General features: G+C 54.1%; 1 protein-coding gene across 16 annotated transcripts in view; it reads right to left on the reverse strand.

Moving 5' to 3' along the window:
• The window catches only part of EP400 (E1A binding protein p400), a 107542-nt gene that overhangs the window by 14769 nt on the left and 80396 nt on the right, over positions 1-12377 (reverse strand). For 13 of the 16 annotated variants that reach the window (XM_086347198.1, XM_086347194.1, XM_086347197.1 and 10 more), the window contains 14 exons: positions 11957-12091; positions 11646-11690; positions 11390-11543; positions 11027-11268; positions 10720-10893; positions 8298-8434; positions 8118-8174; positions 6488-6566; positions 6143-6394; positions 5111-5159; positions 4919-5028; positions 2458-2665; positions 2159-2346; positions 294-512 (listed from right to left, as the gene is read on the reverse strand). In XM_086347198.1, the coding sequence (XP_086203324.1) occupies positions 294-512; positions 2159-2346; positions 2458-2665; positions 4919-5028; positions 5111-5159; positions 6143-6394; positions 6488-6566; positions 8118-8174; positions 8298-8434; positions 10720-10893; positions 11027-11268; positions 11390-11543; positions 11646-11690; positions 11957-12091 (2049 nt within the window). The remainder of the gene's footprint in view (positions 1-293; positions 513-2158; positions 2347-2457; positions 2666-4918; positions 5029-5110; positions 5160-6142; positions 6395-6487; positions 6567-8117; positions 8175-8297; positions 8435-10719; positions 10894-11026; positions 11269-11389; positions 11544-11645; positions 11691-11956; positions 12092-12377) is intronic. The other 3 variants (XM_086347195.1, XM_086347189.1, XM_086347203.1) reach the window with 1 other exon arrangement.

Genomic DNA, 12377 nt, shown 5'->3' on the forward strand with positions numbered 1-12377 from the left:
ACGGAAACCCTGCTCTCCCTTCATGGTCTGGCTTGCTCCCCTCCTCCCTGACCTCTCAGGCCACTATAAGTTTTGTGACACTGACGTTCTGGAGCACGACTGTGTAAATGTTTCCCATACGTGTGCTGTGCTTCGCCCTCTCCAAGGAGAACTTAAAGTTCCTGGGGAAAGACCATGTCTTTACTTGTCACTCCACCATCACACCTGCAAGGGCCTGAGCAAGCAATAACAGTTCAGTTAAAACGTTAAGAAGACGCTGCTCTGGAAAAACAAGCGTATCAACGGGAACTTACGAGCCGGGCCACCTGGAGGTTGGCCACGGTGGTGCCCGTGAGCAGGGCGCCGGGCCTCGGGGCCGTGACCGTGGTGAGCTGGGGGCTCTGCTGCTGCGTGGGCTGCGGGGGCTGCACCTGCACTTGAGCCGTTGGCTGCGGGGGCCCCGCTGGGGCCTGTGCTGGGGGCGCCTGCTGGGGCAGCTGCAGTTTCTGCTTCTGCATTTTGATCAGGTGTTCCTAAAACCCAGATAAAGTAATCTTTTCATCAACATTAACTGTACTCCACTTTGTATATATCTTGGTTTTAAGTTACTGTTCTACTACCCATTAAATATTGAAGCAAACAGTTGCTACTATGCAGTCTGCAAACAATCCTCCAGGCTTTTGCCAAACATTTTTTAAATGTTCGTTTATCATGATGAAAACTAGCAACTGTGATTCTGACAGATCAGCAAATCTGTAACAAAATTTCTAGGTTCTGATCACTCATAAACAAGTTAATTTAAATCTGCAATACCATCAAAAAAATTCTAAAAGTCTTAAAATCGTAGTCCTTCTTGAAATTTTAAAATGTATTATAAGCAGTAGCTCTAAATTTTGTATTCCAATTGTCTCCAAATGAAAGTTTAATTGATAAATAAACCCATGTCTTTAAAAGAAGTCGAAATAACAAGATAAAAATATTCTAGGGAATAAAAAATTTTTTAGGAAAACTGATATTGACTTATTCATTCATGACTATCAGATCTCTCTCAAGATGCTGAAAAAGAAAAGGACTTTGCAACTGGTTTGGGAGAGGGCAGGGAAGACAGGAAAGGAATCAGGTGCATGAGTGGGTCAGTGGGGCTCTGAGCAGCTGAAAGCGGGGAGCAGGCCACTGAAGGCCTGCCATCACAGAGCAGAAGAAGTAGGGAGATGGGCGGTGGGAGGAGGCAACAGCGTGGGGAGTGGCACAGACCCGCTCTGACAACTCGCCCCTGCTGGGGTGGACAACCCTAATTCAGTGCTGCCCATCAGCACTCCGCAGCAATGGACATACTCTGGAGCTGGGCTGTCCAGTGAGATGGTCACAGCCATGTGTGGCCTTGGACCCCTGAGCTGTGGCTGGTGTGACGGAGGATGGAAAGTTGAGCTTGGTCACATTTGGTTTGTGTGGTGTGCGCTCGAGTGCCCCTCCAGGATGAAGTCCTGGCTGGTGCTCGCAGGTTCTCAGGGCCCTCCAGCACCCTGGGCCCCTCTGTCACCCTCAAGGGGCAGGCCCGAGGGCAGGTACTTACTGTGGCAGCTCCGACAGCCAGCTGCAATTCTAAAATACCATCTTGTTTTTATTACATACGTTTTTCTGGCTCCTTTCTATGTTGAGTATTAATGCTTTTCCATTTGTGGCAGTATTTCCTTTTAAAATGAATGTATTTGGTTGTATAACAGCACAGGTGGTACAGAGATTGGCAAAATTCAGGAACATCAGTACTCAAATGACTGACACTGAGAAATGATAATGCAAATGAACTACTCCTAGAGAAACCAAGTGTTCACCACCTCGGCTCTTAAACTGTAGAGGAATGCTTTTCACCAACATTTTCTCAGGCTGGGAAAAGGGTCCAGAGGCCTTCAAGTTCTCCCTGGAGCCTGAGCTGCTGCGCACAGAACAAGCAAGCAGGTGGGAAGATCCATCTGGAAACAGGGATTAAGGCCTCAGAGAGCGGGGGAAAGGGCTGGTCACGTGATCATGGAAGTGGCCCTGTAGGCAAGGTTGTTTCTAAAGACCACACACACACACACTTCACATATACAGACAATGGCAGGCTGTGCAGAACACACACTGAATGACACGACACAACAAGGCGTCATCACAAGGGGTATCAAGGTTTCTAGATGCTCACCGGCGTCAGCTTGCCCACAGCCTTGATCTGTGCCGGCGACTGGGCCTGGCCTTGGATCTGCGGGACCTGCACCTGAGAGGCCGCCTGCTGCTGCTGCTGCTGCTGCTGCTGCTGCTGCTGCTGCTGCTGACGAAGGAGCTGGAAGTGTGCGGGCGTGATGGTTTTCCCCGGGAGCTGGACCCCTGTGGCTGAAGAGGTTGTCTGGTGAGACCACAGCCCCCTGACACACACACACGCACCTGAGCCCTCAGGAGCTGTAAGAGCAGGGCAGGTCACGCAGGAAACAACCCTGCCTTTACCTTGGGACACCTGAGTCACCAAAGACCGGGTCGGGGTCTGCACGGGGGTCAGGCTGGTAGTGACCACAGCCGAGGCCGTCACTGAGGTGACCGCACGAACACCCTGAGTCGGTGCCAGGGACACCAGGTCGGATGTGGCCGTGGCTGGGGAACCAACTGCTCGAGGCTGGGTGTGGACCACCTGGGCAGGAGCAGAGCCTCCCGAGGTCTGGAAAAGGTGAAGGGAAGAGAACTGTCAGGCTGCTTCGCGATACTCAAGACTCTACAGTCATCGGGTGAAGAAAAAAGGCCACAAAACTCTAAAACCTAGAAAACAAAGCCTTCTGACAGAGTGCTGAGAGACCTGTGAGTGCAAAACCTGTGCCCTGGGCTAGAGCAGGAGGCAACACGCAGAAAAGGAAGATCCCCTCCCCCGTCTACCACACTTGCCCTATGTCTGTCCAGGTGTCCTCACTCGAAAGACCTTTGGTTTCCAAGAAACCATCTAGATGCCCGTGTTTATCCCCAGAAAACACACAGGACCCTACTCCCCATGGTCATCCCCAGCCGGGCATGGAAGCTGCAGCCCTGAACCCACTTCCACCCACTCCAGGCCTCGTGGCATCCCAATTGAAGTAACTGCTCAAATCTTTTGTCCATTAAAATTATTTTGTCCACTATTAAAAGTTGTTCATTTTCTTACTGTTGATGCAAGAATTTTTATATATATTTATAATTTATTTTGGGCTAGTGTTGGGTTTTCACTGCTGCATGGGCTTTTCTCTAGATTCAGTGAGTGGGCTTCTCATTGAGGTGGCTTACTCTTTTTTTTTTTTTCAACATTGAGGTGGCTTACTCTTGTGGAGAACCTGCTCTAGGGAGTACAAGCTTCAGGAGTTATGGCACATGGGCTCAGTAGTTGCAGCTCCTGGGCCCCAGAGCACAGGCTCAGTAATTGCTATGCAAGGGCTTGGCTGCTCTACATTGTGTGGGATCTTCCCAGACCAGGGATCAAACCTGTGTCTTCTGCATTGGCAGGAGGATTCCTTACCACTGACCCACCAGGGAAGTCTGGAAGAACCTTTATATAATCTAAACACCAGTTCTTTCTCAGGTATATTTTCCATGCCTTTAACTTTATTAATAATTTTTCCAAAGAGCAGAAATTCTTGATTTGACGATGCCTCATTTATTAATTTTTTCATAATGAACAGGTTTTTGGTATCTTAGGAAATCCTCGCCTAAATCAAGGTAGCAAAGATGTTCTATTTTTTTCCTAGAAATTTTATAGTTTGGGGCCTACGACCCACTTTGAGTGACTTTCTATACACAGTACTAGTGAAACAGGTCAAAGTCCATTGCTTTGCACACGGCTCTGCAATTTCTCTAGCACCATTTGTTGAAAACACTGTCCTTTCTCCACTGAATGAAATCCTCTAGCACTTTTAGCAAAAAGCAACCAACTACGTACACGTGGGTCTATTTCTGGGCTCTCTATCCTACTCCATGGATCTGTGTGTCCATCCTTTTGCCAACACCACTCATCTAGATCACTACCAGCAACACCTGCACAACAAAGACATGTTTCAAAACTGAAGAGGGGCCTTCCCTGGTGGTGGTGAAGGATCCACCCACCAATGCGGGGGGACATGGGCTCAATTCCCTGTTCCAGGAAGATTCCACAGGTCAACTAAGCCCATGCTCCACGACAAGAGAAACCACTGCGATGAAAAGCCCGTGCACCTCAATTGGAGAGTAGCCCCCACTTACGCACAGCAACGAAGACTCAGCACAGCCAAATAAGTAAATTTCTAAAAAATACCCAAGAAGGACATCACTCTATTTGCCAAATGCACTGCTGACTCTGAAGCAGCTTCTTCTCATTTGGGGCACATGTTACTTTAGGTCAGTGACTGAACTGGAACTCAGGACGTAAATGTAAACTCGTCAATTTCATTTGTTCACTTCCGCTTTTATGGTAAAACACCACAGCCCAGAAGGTGTGTCTTCTGGTGAGTGCCCTGTCTTCTGGTTTCGTGCTCAGGGGTTTTGCCACTCTGCGTCATTCCCTCTGCCCAGGTCTGGCCCCTTCTTGCTTCCTACTCATGGGCCTAGATATCCCAGAAACCCACCACCCCACCTTGTGCCCCATCTAGCACCGTCCACTCCTGTACTTGTGCAATGGCCACCATCCACTCACAGGCTAACCTGTCAGTACGGCACGTGGGGTACCCCTTCCGTGGGGTCAGAGACACGCTCTCACTCCCTTCCTCCTCCTGGAGTCACGGTGGGGGATTTCAATACCCTCTCCCTCAGAAAGAACAATGTGGAAACCATCCTCTGCACACCTGAACGTTCTTGGTATTTTATGAAATTCAGACTACATCAGTAATCTCTATACCAATGGAATTCTTTTTACAGCTTCGGCAGCATCCCAGGTCATGCACACCACCCAAAACACCCAGGAGCAGGGACAACTCACGGTTAAGGCTCCAGGAGCCACGGGCGAAGCCAGACGCTTGTTAATGGACTGGAAGGTGGCGGCGGGGACGCCAGCGATGGTGTTCACGATCACATTTCCACTCACGGTGCCTGCAGGGAGAGAGGGTGTGAGGCAGGAGGACAGGAGAGAACTCATCTCTAGCTGTGGCATCTCACCCGTGAGGCTTCTTACCCGTGGGCATGCTCGTCCCTGTGACGGACGTTTTGATGGCTCCTGCCTGCTGAAGGAACGAAACCATTTGAATTTCAGGTCAAGTTCTCCCCTGCACAGATGCTCCAAAGCCCTCCATTTCATCAGGATAAAACTGAAAGTCTTAATCGTGGTTACTTAGACCACATGGCCAACTTTAGCCCCATCTCTCCCCACGTCCTCCCCACACACCTACCCATTCTCCCACCTCCTCCCACACTGCTGGGTCTGTGCCTCAGTCACCAAGCTCCAGCCACACTGATCCTTTTAACCCCGTATCTGTCAAACTCAGGGCCTCTGTGCTTGCTAGTTTCCATTCTTCTCTGACTAGTGTCACTTGACTACAGGCTAGGGGCCAGTCCTGCAGAAAGTCTTCCTGACCACCTACCACTGGGCAACAGCAGCTCTCACACCAAGCAGGTGCTTAGTTTTCTGAACAAGGAAGGACAGAGCTGCTTAAGTGCCCATAAAAACACCACTGTGGCAAATGCAGTAAAGAACATGGGGAGGAAACGACTCTGTATAACAAAGCCATCCCACGCCAGGCGGCAGTGTCTTCGCATGGGGGATTCTTATGTGTCACCATGCACATACAGAGAGGGCACATAGCAGGGCACGCTGCGTGAGACCGTCAGGCTACCATTCTTTTTAAACACTTTTTACTGCCTCCCTCTCATGAGTGCACAAGCTTTGGGGGAGGGTGGGGCAGGGTCAGGAAAGGGAGGTCTGCACTAACTGCTCTGCAAGTCCGCAGAGGTCGATCTCTTCACAGTTACACTTCACAAAGCCCTAATCCCAAACTTCCTGTCTCCTCCACCAAGAAGAGCGGCCTTGCCTCCCACATCTCTACTGAGCTAAGCCAGCCAGGAGAGCAGAGCTGGGCCTGCATGGGGTGATGCAGGTGAAATAGCCGCTTCCTCAAGGGGGGAGACTGGGCCTCTGAAGGGCTTTGGGCTGGAAGCTGCGGGATCCCTTGATGGGTGTGCTGGACCCGACCTCCCTGTTCCTTCTCACCAGCACTGCGGCACTGCCCACCGTCGTGATCGCAGGGGGTGCCTTTGGTGGGGGTGGCGCGGGCTGTGCAGGGGGCTGTGCCTGAGCCTGGGGCTGGACGGCAGGCGGCCCCGCGGGCTGCTGGCTGCCTGCTGCTGAGGGCTGGGGCAGAGGCGGAGGCGGCTGCTGGGGCGGCGGGGGCTGCGGCTGAGGCGGGGGTGGTGGGGGCTGTGTCACAGGCGGCTGCTGTGCCTTCTGCTGGTCGGCCAGCGCCTACAGGGGCAAGAAGGAACAGTGTCATGGGAAGGAGCTGGCCCAGCAGACCACCCCAGTCCCTCTGGGCCCTGCCCGCCCACTGCACCACACCTTTTTCTCCTTGGCAATGCGCTCTGCCCGGAGGGACGCGACCTGAATAGGAGGCAGGGGTTTGTCGTAGTTGATGCCACTAAAGATGAAAAAATAGAAACGTATTGCAAGTTCTAAAGCAGACAAACATTCTAGGAACCCAAATCCCCCGTTTCCCATCCTGCCAGGTGCTGGGACATGACTCCTACAAAGCCCCACAGGCCAGGGCGCCTGGTGGGTCGGCCCTAGGAAGGGGAAAGGATGCCCTTCCAACAGGAACTCCTGGAAGGTGGGCCTGGGTCTGACTCCCCTCTGCAGCGGTACTCGGCCAGGTGCCCAGGATATCAGGAGGCCCCGAGCATGTAGGGACAAGAAGGCCATTCAGCACTGTGCTCCTCAGAGCAGACTGCCTGCCCCTCCACCCAGCACAGCAAACTGCTCACCCCACCTGCCCTGAGCATCAGCCCTACTCCAAGGGAGAGGTCAGCTGGTCACCCGCCTAGTACCGTGAGCACCTGACGGTCCTCCCCAGCCTCTCACAGCACCCTTGCTTCCAAGGTTCCTGTGCCTCCTGGCCCCCATGACAGTCACAGGAAGGCTGGCTCTGCCCTGTGCACGCCCCTCCCCACCCCCCATCTCAGGGCGGCTCACCAGCACGGCCCAGATGCTGTGGTGCACCTGTCTGGTATCTCTGGATGCCAGCCCTCCCAAGTCACATGTCCCTAGCCCGCCAGCACTTTGTCTCCCATCCTCTGACTGCCCATGTCAGTCCACTCAGCCCCCCAAGGCTGCCCTGCAACCCATCCAGCTGCCCCCATATTCAAGTAAAGATGCAAAGACAATCTGTACCGTGAAGAGACACAGAGAGGGGCTGGGGTGTGAGCTCCCACAAGAAAAAGGTGACACGTGAGAGTGAGGCAAGGGGAGAGGCCAACATGCCGGGGGAGACCATCCCAGATGGAGCGACCCACAAGGCAGAGCCGTGAGGCAGGGACTGCCAGCCCACTCGAGGAGCAGCCCCAGAGGCCTGGGCCCTCGGTGCGGCTGGGAGGGCCGGGACTCTTAGCAGGGACGGGCCCGTGTCCAGCAGTATCTGCAAAACCTGCTTGGTTACAAGGAAAGCTTGAGCCCTAGTGGCAACTAGGTTCCATCTGAACACGTTCTTTCCTCCCCGAATTTTAAGAAGCCAAACACACAGAGAGTGGCAGGGATTTTACAGCCAACACCCAGATGCCAAGCAACTCAGACTGCACAGTTCTCTGTCACTGCTCTCTTGCACCAACCAGTCTCACTACCCATCTACCTAGTCATTTTTTTCTCCCTTTGCAAATTTTCAAAGCAAGAACACCAACCCCTAACAGCATATATTTTCAGGGCAGAGCCAACAAGACATCTGCCAGCGTAGAGACGCTGAAGGAGAAGCCGCTCTCCCTCCTGCAGCCCATCAGGCCGTCAGACTGCAGGCAGGACACCCCCTCATCAGGTGAATGGAGACACCGGCCAGCCGGGCACTCCCCACCTCAACCCCACCCCCAGCTGATGCCTGGACACACTGTCTGCACAGTAACTCACTGAACCTGTAGACTTTAAGAAAGCCCTAGAATGAGGTCATTTTCAAATGGTTAAAACTGTATCACAAACACAGGAATACCTTTCCGCCAATACAGAAGCATGCTTGGGGTTTTTCTGAAAGGGATTCATGCCAAGCCTGCAACACAGAAAGAGAAAAAATTACTGAACAAAGAACAACGCAAAGGAAGGGAAGGCTGACAGCGAGAACAAGCCCCCACTGACTCCGCACAGCCAGCACTGGGGGACCTGGGAAGCGTACAGCGGCTTGATGGGGGGGCTCCTTTTCCCGGCGGTCATCTTCATCAGGTCAAAGTGACTCGTGTACAGCTGGGTGTGTGTGGCATTCTCGTCCTGGGCGTACATCTGGCCTGTGCGCAGAGGACGGTTGTTCTTACTCTGAAACAGAACGGGGCAGCACAGCAGTCAGACACTTACCTGTGAACAGGGTCCCCAACTGGGAACCTAATGTGAAACCTTTGGGTTAAAAACCGAGCCCCTTCTTTCTGACCTTTTCTTGAGACCCAACACAGAACAGCAATGACACAGCGGCCGTCATCCACTGACCACACTCCCCAGCCTGTGCAAGGCCTCCTTGCCCATCCTTGGAGGAAGAAGGGGACTCCTCCAGCTGGGGAGACAGCGGTGAGGCCAAGTGGCTGGGTCACATGGCAAGCCACTGACAGCCAGGACACCTTGACTGTGATCCGCCCCTGGGCACCAGCTTGCCCTCCCAGGGGCCTCTGGCCCCCAGTGGACGTGAAGGCCTGGACTCTGGCATTATTTGTGCCTGGGACTCTCTCCTCCATGGGCCCTATGGTGAAACCAGGCACTTCCTTGCTCCTGTAGAACTTCAGGGTGGTCCCTTTCGGCCTGCAGGCCGCCCCACAGAGGCTGCGTGAGTCCCTCCTGTAGATGTAACACGTCTGACCACCCCTGCTTCAATGGGTGCAAGCAGGTCGTCGACGTAGGATGCCCTTATGGAGCAGCGCTCTAACGCAAAGCAGCAAATCCCCACATGCAGAAGTGAGACACCTTGGACACTGAGTGCCTGCCAGTCACTGGACTATGGTTCATTTCTAACCCCACTCTATACTCTGCTGCACAGGCACTTAACAAGCTTTCCAGTTTATTCAGAATACCACCTTCAAACCCTATAAACCTCTTTTGCCATTTTCTTTAGCTTCACACGTGAGCTTTAACAGAGCATCAAGTTTCAGCTTGATGATATACCATATCCAAGTTATGACAATTGTTAGAAATGCTTCCCAAACCTAATGGCCCTGACACTGGAAGCCCTGTTGATGAAAGCATCGCAAAATGGTGTTCTGAGGAAAGACTGCTTTTCTGGTGATTATTTTCAAATGAGGAAACAAACATGTCTTATCCAGAGACAACTGTTTTTAGAAAATTGAAAACTTGAGATTTGTTAAAGGGTGCTCATAGAAAAAAGTTAAGTAACGTTCATGAGCAAACTTCATCAAAGCTCAGGATGTCTACTGCTGCTACATCTGGCCCGGCCGGTCCCAGGCAGAGACGAGGTCATCTCTCCTGTTCTGTGACTGGACGTGAGGACCATCACCCCAAAGGCCACCAGCCACAGGCCCAACACTGTGCACAGAGGCTTTCTACATGGAGGCTGTGGACCCACTCCCAAAGGCAGAAAGGTAAGGACAGAGCTACCTAGATAGCATATTCAAAAGCAGAGACATTCCTTTGCCAACAAAGGTCCGTCTAGTTAAGGCTATGGTTTTTCCTGTGGTCCTGTATGGATGTGAGAGTTGGACGGTGAAGAAGGCTGAGTGCCGAAGAATTGATGCTTTTGAACTGTGGTGTTGGAGAAGACTCTTGAGAGTCCCTTGGACTGCAAGGAGATCCAACCAGTCCATTCTGAAGGAGATCAGCCCTGGGATTTCTTTGGAAGCAATGATGCTAAAGCTGAAACTCCGGTACTTTGGCCACCTCATGAGGAGAGTTGACTCATTGGAAAAGACTCTGACACTGGAAGGGATTGGGGGCAGGAGGAGAAGGGGACAACAGAGGATGAGATGGCTGGATGGCACCCCCAATTTGATGGACATGAGTTTGAGTGAACTCCAGGAGATGGTGATGGACAGGGAGGTCTGGCGTGCTGCGATTCATGGGGTCGCAAAGAGTCGGACACGACTGAGCAACTGAACTGAACTGAAGGACAAAGCAGATGGAGAAATAGCAAGAGACAAACGCAGTTCAAGGGGGATAAGAAAAGGTGCCACAGTGGAGACATCCTCAGCAGCCACACTAACCGTGGGGCTGGGCCTCGTGACAACATACCACGTCTGCAGTCAGCGTCCACGAAACCTGCAGCTAGGACCAAGGTGTCCAACACCCATCAGCCCCCGTAGCAAGGCACTGAGGCGGCCACACGGACAGACCCTTCTTCACGTCAGCTGACAGCAGAGCATGGGCCCTTCCACTCACCAACCCGGGAAGCAGGAAGGCCTCGGATGGTGCTGAGGCCACCAGACAGCACACAGAACTTTCCAGAGGACACAGCAGTGCGGCCACTCCCTATGAGGTGGGATCTCAGCACCCAGACCGCTGCCAGCAGTTACTGTGACCGCGCCGCCCCCTCTCAGGGCCTTGTCCAGCCCTGCACACCCTCACCCGCCTCTGCCTCGCCCCCCAGCCCCCATGAGCCGCACCTTGCCCTCCTCCCTGGGGATGAGCACATTCTCGTAGCGGTTCCGGCACTGCTTGGAGGAGCGGTAGATGCGGCTGCAGGAGTTGACGACGTCGCTGACCAGGTCCCAGTTGGGCGTGTGGGCCGGGGACACAATTGTGAGGTTCAAAGGCAGCTCAAGCAGCTGCTTCACGGCCTGGAGGATCAGGTTCAGGACCCGCAGGTCAAGGGCCTGCCCGTTGGACACCTCCCCCCGCCCCCATCCCCCTCCACTCCCGTCCCAAGGATCCCAATGACAGGGCTGGCCAAGGTCGGGGCCTCAGACTCACCTGCAGCAGAGCCCAGTCCTCACTGATGAGCCACTCGGGGTTGTCAGGTCCGGACTCAGTGGTCGGTTTGGCAAAAGTTGGCAGAGGTTTGGCAAACTGTGTCTGCTGCTTCAGCAGAATGTTCTTCTTCTGCTCCTTGCCCTCCCGGCGGATCTTCAACATGCCGGGGGTCGTGCGGTCAAACAGTGACCGCGGGGGCACCACGGCCTCCCCGTGCCGCTGCTTCTTCTTCCTGCCTGCGGCTGCACGGAAAGCAGCTTCAGCCAGCGGGTCAGCGGGCCAAGGTGGGGAGCGGAAAAGCCACGGGGAAGGGTCACCGAGGCCACCGGCAGCCACAAGCCCTCTCCCTGCGCACAAGCCCACCTGAGGGGTCCGTCTTGTGTCGGCGGCGCTCCTTTCTCACGTACACGGGCGGCAGCTTGGACTCGGGGATGGGCGTGGTTTCATACATGAGACACATGACCGAATCGATGTAGATGTCGTTGTCGTCCTGGGGGGGTGTGGGTGGCGTCCAGAGCTGCGTGTAGGAGGGACAAGCCTGAGCTGGGTGGCCACAAGGGCAGCCGGCCTGGCACCGCGGGAGGCAGGGGTCTGGGGGCGTGGGGACATGGGCACTCACCGGCATGACCTCCGTCTGCCCGTCAGCGCCCTCACACACAAACTCCTGCGGGAAAAGGGGAGGCTTTTCAGGTCCATGCAGCCCTCGCTTTGAGCTGCGAGCAGTCAACCGTCTACCTTCACATCAGTTAATAAGCCTTCGAAATAAGCAGGCAGCACCACTACTGCCAAGACCTAAACTTCGCTTGCACCACAGCCGGCGTGACGGTGGGGAGAGCCAGCAGCAGGGAACAGAAACCTGCTAACCCGGGCTGGACCGAGACAGGCCAGCCCGCCGGCCCGGGCCGTGGACAGGAGACCTGGGGCCCGTACCGCGCTGTAGGCGTCCTCCCGGGTGTAGGTGAGGAGCTGCTCCTGCTCCTGCTCCAGCCGCGCCCTGGCCTCCTGCTCCCGCAGGCTCTGTGCATTCCGGGCCTCCCACTCACGCACAGCGGTCATCACGGCACCCTGCGGGGAGACCGGCCATTCCCATCGCTGCCCCGCACTGCCCCCTGGCCCCCCAGTCCTTGGGCCCCTTTTCCTCTTCCCAGTACATGACCCTCTAACCAAGCACCGAGCTGCTTCAAAACCAAGGAAAACAGCCTGGTGTAGGGTTTCTGAGGCTTTGCCCATCTGATCAGTTTACATACGGGTGGGGTTTGGTTTTAATGCCTTGAATTCTGGGCGAGTCACGCTTACTTCCAACCCAGTTTAACACTGAAGAATTTGAGATTCTCACATGTGAAGATGATCA

This window comes from Bos grunniens, chromosome 17 (assembly GCF_055505025.1).
Source record: "Bos grunniens cultivar Pamir isolate PY7600 chromosome 17, Bosgru_T2T1.0, whole genome shotgun sequence".
NCBI classification, from domain to species: domain Eukaryota; kingdom Metazoa; phylum Chordata; class Mammalia; order Artiodactyla; family Bovidae; genus Bos; species Bos grunniens.